This window comes from Eumetopias jubatus, unplaced genomic scaffold (assembly GCF_037043125.1).
Source record: "Eumetopias jubatus isolate StellerSeaLion01/CBP00866 unplaced genomic scaffold, mEumJub1_p1.0 scaffold_14, whole genome shotgun sequence".
Taxonomy (NCBI): domain Eukaryota; kingdom Metazoa; phylum Chordata; class Mammalia; order Carnivora; family Otariidae; genus Eumetopias; species Eumetopias jubatus.
The window spans coordinates 187484-195709 of NW_028274820.1; the positions used below are offsets into that span (position 1 = coordinate 187484).

Genomic DNA, 8226 nt, shown 5'->3' on the forward strand with positions numbered 1-8226 from the left:
GGAAAGACAACATATCAAAACTTACAGAAAGGGCGCCTGAGTGGCTCAGTTGGTTAAGCGACTGCCTTCAGCTCAGGTCATGATCCTGGAGTCCCAGGATCGAGTCCTGGGTCAGGCTCCCTGCTCGGCAGGAAGTCTGCTTCTCCCTCTGACCCTCCCCGCTCTCATGCTCTCTGTCTCTCATTCTCTCTCTCAAAAAAATAAATAAAATCTTTTTTTAAAAATTAAAAAAAAACTTACAGAAGGCAGCAAAAGCAGCTCTGAAAGTTTAAACTGATAAGTGCATATATTAATTGGAACAACCTCAAATAAGCAACCTCTCTTTACACCTCAAGGAACCAGAAAAAACAGCAACAACAACAATTTAAGCCCAATTTAGCAGAAGGAAGGAAACAATAAAGCCCAGAGCAGAAATAAATGAAATGGGAATGATAAAAACAACAGAAAGGGTTGATGAAACTGAGAACTGGTTCTATGAATAAGATAAACAAAATCAACAAACTTTTAGCTAGACTAAGAAAAAAAATGAAAAGACTCAAGTACAATTAAGAGTGAAAAAGGAGACATTAGGGGCACCTGGGTGGCTCAGTCAGTTAAGCGTCTGCCTTCAGCTCAGGTCCTGATCTCGGGGTCCTGGGATCGAGTCCCACGTCAGGTTCCCTGCTCACCATGGAGTCTGCTTGTCTCTCTCCCTCTGCTCCTGTTCCTCCCCTGCTTGTGCTCTCCCTCTCTCTCTCAAATAAATAAATAAAATATTTTTAAAAAGAATAGAAAAGAAAAAGACATTACAACTGAGACTGCAGAAAAACAGGATTGTGAGACTAAACAATTACAAGCAAAAAACTCAGATAACTTAGAAGAAACAGATCCATTCCTAGAAACAAGCAACCTACCAAACTGAATCAGGAAGAAATAAAAAATCTGAACAGACCAATAGACACTAAAGAGATTGAATCAGTAATGAAAAACTTCCCAAACAGAAACCTCCCCCAGCACCAGACAGCTTCACTGGAGATTCTACCAGACAGTCAAAGAAGAATTAAAACCAATTCTTCTCAAACTCTTCTAAAAAATTGAGGAGGAAGGAATACTTCCAAAATAACCTTGTGAGGCTGTCATTGCCCTGATACCAAAGCCAGAGAAGGACTCCACAAGAAAAGAAACCTACAGAGCAGTATCTCTGATGAATCCAGATGCAAAAACTCTCAACAACATATTAGCAAACTGAATTCAAGAACACATAAAAAGGATTATACATCATGAGCAAGTAGGATTTATCCCTGGAATGCAAGGATCATTAAACATACACAAATCAATAAATGTGATACATCACATTAATAAAATGAAAGGAAAAAATCACATGACCATCTGAATAGATGCTGAAAAAGCACTCGACAAAATACATCATTTCATAAAAACTCTCAGCAGATCGGGTATAGAAGGAATGAACCTCAATACATTAGAGGCCATATGTTATGAGCCCATGGCTAACGGTATACTCGCTGGTGAAAAATTGAAAGCTTTTCCTCAAGAAGCAGGAACAAGATGTGGATGCCCACACACACCGCTCTTATTCAGTTTGGTATTAGAAGTCCTTGCTGAAGCAACTAGGCAGGACAAAGAAATAACAGGCATCCAAATCAGGAAGGAAGAAGTGAATCTGTCACTGTTTGCAGATAATATGACTGGGTATATAGAAAATCTGAAAGGCTGTTAGAGTTCAGTTAAGTTGCAGGATACAGAATCAACTTACAGAAATCACTGGCACCCTATACACTAAGAATGAAACATCCGAAAAAGAAATAAAGAAAACTACCCCATTCGCAATAGCATCAAAAACAATAAAATATTAGGAATAAATTTAACCAAGGATGTGAAAGTCTGTACAGTGAACTACAAGACTTTGCTGAAAGAAATCAAAGAAATGGAAAGACAAACAAATGGGAAGACATCCTCTGTTTCATGGATCAGAAGAATTTATATTGTTAAAGTGTCCTTCTTGAGGAAAAAAGAACAAAGCCAGGGACATCACATTTCCTGACTTCAAACTATACTACAAAGCTTCAGGAATAAAAACAGTATGTTACTGCTTAGACAGACAGAAATAGACACTTAGACCAATGGAACAGAATAGAAGGCACAGAAGTGAATCCCTGCTTATACGGCGAAAAAAACATTCAACAAGGAAGCCAAGAACACACAATGGGGAAAGAACAGTCTGGTCTACAAGTGAGGTGGGGAAAACTGGATGAGTACATGCAATGAAATTAGCCCCCTATCTTACACCAGTCACAAAAATTCACTCAAACAGATTAAAGACTGAAGCAGAAGGACCTGGTACTATAAACTCATAGAAGTAAGTGTAGGGAAGAAACGCCTTAACATTGGTTTTGGCAATGATTCCTTGAATATGACACCAGCAGCACCAAAGACAAAAGAGAAAATGAACAAATAGGGCTCCAGGAAACTTAAAACCTCTGCACAGCAAAAGGGACCATTAACAAGACGAAAAAGCACTCTACAGAATGGAAGAAAATTTTTGCAAGCCATACTTTGGATAAGGAGTTAATGCTGAAAATATATAAAGAACTCATACAAGTCAAAATCAAAAACAAACAATCTGATTAAAAAATGGGTAGAACGAGATCTTTCTCCAAAGAACACATCCCAACAGCCAACAGACACATGAAAAGATGCTCATCATCACTCATCATCAGGGAAATGCAAATCAAAACCACAATGAGATATCACCTCACACCTGTCAGAAGGCCTATTATCAAGAAGAGATAAAAATTGCTGGCAAGGGTCTGGGGCAATGGGAACTCTTTCACACTGCTGGTGTGCATGTACATTGATTCAACCACAATGGAAAACAATACGAAGGCTTCTCAAGAATTAAAAATAGACCCAACAATGATCCAGTGTGATTCCATTGCTGGGTATACACACAAAGGAAATTAAGAGGATTTTGAAGAGAGATATGCACTCCTATGTTTTCTGCAGAGTTGTTCACAATATTGAACAGTGCCCATCAACAAATGGATGGATAAAGATGTGGTATATAAATACAATGGAATATCACACAGCCATGAGAAAAGAGGTCATCCTGCCATTTGCAACAACATGCTGAACCTTGTGGAAATTATTTAAGTGAAATAAGTCAGACAGAGAAAGACAAATCCTGTAGGACACCACCTACATGTGTGATCTAAAAAAGCCAAACTCACAAAAATAGAGAGCAAAATGGTGGTTACCAGGGGTGGGAAGTGGAGGGGACAGGGCAGATGTTGCCTAAGGGTACAGATTTATAACAAATAGTGAGCACAGGCAACAATACTGTATTATCATCAACAAACTTGCTAGGAACCCAGAACTTAATCATTCTAATGACTAAAAAGACAGAATAATTATGTAATATGATAGAGGTGCTAATGGATGCAATCATATTATGATATATAATGTATTAAGATACATAAATGTATCAACATGGACTCCTTAAATTTATACAATGTTATATGTCAAATAGATTTCAATGAAAAAATGGATCAGGGTCAAGATCTGGGTAAGTCTATAGGGTGAATACCAAAGCAAGGCTATGCATCAGGTCACAGTCAAGGATAGGCTAAGGGCCTGTGTCAGTTAAAGATTTGAATAAGGTTCAGGGTCGAGATCAGGGTTCAGGGAAGTTTCATAATCAGTTATGTGGCTGGATCAGGATCTTGAGCATCAGGAACATGATCAAGTCCAGCAGAGGTTCAGTTAGATTACTGTTAGTGGAAGGGTCAAGGTCAGTGTTAGGGTGAGAATCAAGAAGACGGTGAGGGTCAAATTCACATGAAGTCCTGGGTCAGGGTCAGTGTCAGAGTGAAGGTCGGAAGGGTCAGGGTCAGGTTAAGGTTGAGTTTTGTCAGCAAGGTGTGAGGGTGTCTCGGGGCCTGAATAACAATCAGTCCCATCAATCCAGGGTTGTCGAGTGTTAGAATCAGGGCCAAAACCAGGGTTAAGAGTAGGCTCTGATCTGTGTGAGGGACAGTCTGGGTGATGGTTGGGTTTTGGAGTCAGGGTCAGAGTCCAGTTTATCAATAAGGGAAGATCAGGGCAAGGGTCAAATTTAGATGACTCTGAGTTTTATGGTCAAGGTCATGATAAGAGTCTGGGTGAGGATTATGGTCAGAGTGAAAGCAAGCCTCAGGGTTAGAGTTAGGATAAGGTCACCGTCAGGGTGGTGATAAGGGTCAGATAGCATTTGGATCTTCTCAGAGTGAAGTTCTGACTGAAAAGCAGGGTTATGTGAGGGATGTAGTCAATGTCAGTGTCAGAGTCAGACATGATCAGGGGAGGGTCCAGGTGAGACCCTCAGGTAAGAGTGAGGTTGAGTGAAGGTCAAGTTGTGGGTAGGATTAGGGAGAGCATTACTGTTAAGAGTGAGGGTAGAGCTTAAGGTAGAATCACAGTCAGGGTAATAAGTCAAGGTCAGGGTTGGAATTAGGGTGTGTGAGGTTGAGGTTCAGGGTTAAGAGTAACAGGGTCGGGCGCCTGGGTGGCTCAGTTGGTTAAGCGACTGCCTTCGGCTCAGGTCATGATCCTGGAGTCACCGGTTCGAGTCCCACATCAGGCTCCCTGCTCGGCAGGGAGTCTGCTTCTCCCTCTTGACCCTCTTCCCTCTCATGTTCTCTATCTCTCATTCTCTCTCTCTTGAATAAATAAAAATCTTTAAAAAAAAAAAAAAGTAACAGGGTCATGGTCCAGGTGAGGGTCAAGGTCAGTGTCACAGTGAACCTGGTCAGCAATCCCTTCCCCACCACCCAGCACCACGTGCAGCTTTTGCAGATGCCACCTCCTGAAACGCTCTCCTGCACTGAGCTCACCTGCTTGGAGTCCTCAGTGCTGCCTAACCCTCCCTGCAGACCTCCACAGGGATACAGGTGTCACGAAGGCAGGGATCTTGGAACAGAATGTTTTGTCCATTGATGGATTCCAAGCACTCAGAAGAATCTGTGGCCTACAGGAGGTGCTCAATTGAAAGCTTATTTAATAAGCAACGAGTATCCATTAAGGTATTTCTGGAGGGAAAAAGTACATCTGGAAATAAAACTGTTTAGTTGTTCTCTCGGTGGAAGAATAACAAGAAACTTTCATGGTTGACTTGACACATGTCCACACTGCTCAAAATTTTAAAAAATTAATGTTATTTTATAATGACCAAAAATGGATTCTTCCACTTTGAGAGAAAACAAAGAACTCCAGGTAAAGTTCCTGGTAAAGTGACAAGAGACTCGCACTGTAGCTATTACCCAAGCCTCAAACAACTGGCAGCCTTTTGGGGAGCCTTGGAACATCTTCGAAGAAACCCTATTCTAGTTCTCTTCTCTAAGGAGGAAAGACAAACCAAGAGGGAAGACAACACAGAAGGTCTATTTATTCAACAGCAGCTTTGAAAAGGAATCCTTGAGACAGTGAGGGGATGTATTTCCCCATTTCTACCTCACTCCTTTCCCGTATGGTTCTGTCCTTCACAGGCTAGAGCCTGATGCAGAAAAGGTGACTGCCTTAGATGTACTTATACACGACCTTGGAGGGCACAGTCTGGAGGTGCAGACGGACGGGACATTTGTAAAAGTGGGACAGCAGAGTCTCACTGTAGCCCACCAGGAAGTAGAACTTGTGTGCAGGCAGCTGCCTCAGGACCAGGGCACAGATCTCCAACTGGTTAGCCCGGCGCTTTAGGATCAGCTGGTCGGCCAGACACCCTGGGAAGGTGCCCAGCATGAACTTCCGGAGGAAAACATCCTCCACTGTTCGCTCTGCAGCATGGTTCTCCCCATCCAGGTTACCTGAAAGGAGAAGGGCACCTCGAAGTCCCAGCAGAAACTCCAGAGGTAACATCCAAGAGCACTGGGCACTCAATTCCACCCCCACCCCGGCTTCTTCTCTCTTTTTCTACAAGTGGAATAAAAATAATAACACTTTAAAGTTCAAAGTACATTATTTCATAACATTCACAAATAAATCCTGTGAAGTAAGTTTTATCGGTTATCCTGGTTTTACAAAAGGGAAGACTGAGCCCTTAGCAGGGCACAAAACTCAGATGATCCTTTCCTGTCTAGCCTTTTCCCACTCTTTCTGGACATTTATAGAAGCACTGGCCATCCCTTGGCCCAGAGAGATGAGGCCAGCAGCTACTTCTGAGACTGGGGACATGAGCTCTCTCACCTTCCAGGGCCATGGCCTCAACCAGTGGACTCTCAGTGTAGATCCTGAGACTCCTACACCTCGTACAGTGTGCCTCAAGAGTCTCCACACCTGGGCGCCTGGGCGGCTCAGGTGGTTAAGTGACCGCTTTCAGCTCAGGTCATGATCTTAGAGTCCTGGGATCCAGTCCACATCGGGATCCCTGCTCTTGGTGAGTCTGCTTCTCCCTCCGGATGCCCCCCTCTCATGCTCTCTTTCTCCTTTATTCTCTCTCAAATAAATAAAAGTCTTTAAAAAACAAAAACAAAGAGTCTCCACACCCAGCCCCAGACCTTAAAACCAGAACTTGAAAAGGGTGGGGGACAGGAATCTGTATTTTAAGTTCTCTACACAGACGGATCTCAAAACACCCAAGTTGAGAAGCCTCATACCGAACAAAACACAGCTGATTCTCCTTAGTTCCCGGTAGTTACGTTCTATAAAGTCACCACGAGCAATGAGTTAGGGAACACTGAACCCTCGCTCCTAGGGGTTATAAGGGGTTTGGTCTCTGCGTGTCCTTGGTTAAGACACACCAATATATAACCTTGTTTCGTGTACGTTTCTGCTTAAAGACCCCTTGTTTCATACACGCGACCGATTAACACCGAACTCTCCGCCAACAGCAGTATAACTCGTGCCTGAAGAAGCTTACCAAACATGCCTATTTTCTCCCCAGTGTACCTCACACCCTCCTGGTGCTTCACACTTCAGCATTAGGGCTATTTTAAGGCACTGAAATAACCCACAAAAAGCACAGAACTGTAAACATGGGGCACTAATGGGCCTCGAAAAGAACACTTGTTTACAGCACGAGCGGAATCAAGAGGGCAGCGCCCCCGGCAGGGAAGGTGGGTGCGGGGACCCAGCTCGGCCCACGGCCCACCGTGATTCGGGAATACGAGATCTGAGCATGAACGCCTCGGAATGCGGCGTTGAATCAAGCCTCCGCACGTGTTCATCTGGTCTCCGCGTGACAGCCACGACCGGGAACTTCATCCGCGGGGCCCCCAGCACCGCGGCCCCTCACCTGTGTGCAGCGACAGCCAGCCCTTGCGGTGCGCGATGTAGTGCGGGGCGTGCGCCTCCTCGTACGTCACCGGCTTGTCCCCCTTGCCCACTCTGACTCGGGCCGCCCGGTTCTAGGAGCGGAGGTGCGCCGTGACTCTGCGCTCCCACCGGCCCGAGCTGCGGCGCCCCACCCCCGCGCCCCCGGCCCTCGGGTGCCCCGCCCCTCCGCCCCCCGGCCCCTCCGCCCCCCGGCCCCTCCGCCCCCCGGCCCCTCCGCCCCCCGGCCCCTCCGCCCCCCGGCCCCGGGACCCTCGCACCCCCAGGCCCAGCCGCGCTCACCTTGGCGCAGGCCGCGGACGTATGTAGAGCGCGCCAGGAGCACGGCAGCCCTCGGCTCCAGGAGAGCACCTGTGAGAAGGGGGGGACGTGAGACGGAGACTAAGGCCCCCGCCACAGGCCGGGGACCCCGCCAGCGGCGCCCACTCACCGGCAGCCCGAGGCCCCGGCAGCACCCGTGCGCCGCCATCTTGGCCCCGGCGCAGCGCGCGGGCTTACTACAGCGCCGCGAGGGGAGACGAGGCGGGGCGACCGCAGGGCAAAGGTCAACCCCCAGCAGGCCGCGACGGCGGACGAGGCCAAACCGGAACTTGCGCGGGCGTGCTAGGCGCTTGCGGGGCCGGGGCCGAGGAGGGGCGGGGCCTCCCGGCCAGGGCGGAGCCTCTCTGTCGGGGTGAGGTCGCGCGCGGGCCGAGGTGGGCGGAGTCTCAGCCGGGGCGGGGCCACGGTGGGAGGGGTCACGGTCGGGGAGGGCCCGTGGTGGGCGGAGTCTCGGTCGGGGCGCGGCCTGTCGGGTTTGGCCGCGGTGGGCGGAGTCTCGGTCGGGGCGTGGCCTCCCTGCCGGGCGGGTCAGCGGTGCGCGGAGTCTCGGCCGGGGTGGGGCATGTCTGCCGGTGAGGGTCTAGCGGCTCCGCGGGTGGGAGAGGT

General features: G+C 47.5%; 1 protein-coding gene across 1 annotated transcript; it reads right to left on the bottom strand.

Annotated features, from left to right (window-relative positions):
- Positions 1-5396: 5396 nt before the first annotated feature.
- On the bottom strand, positions 5397-7924 carry MRPS24 (mitochondrial ribosomal protein S24). Its single transcript, XM_028095394.2, has 4 exons — positions 7730-7924; positions 7582-7650; positions 7262-7373; positions 5397-5834 (listed from the first exon to the last, which is right to left on the bottom strand). Exons 1-4 carry the CDS (start codon positions 7766-7768, stop codon positions 5551-5553), a joined length of 504 nt encoding a protein of 167 aa, XP_027951195.1. The 5' UTR covers positions 7769-7924; the 3' UTR covers positions 5397-5550.
- Between the last annotated feature and the right edge of the window lie 302 nt (positions 7925-8226).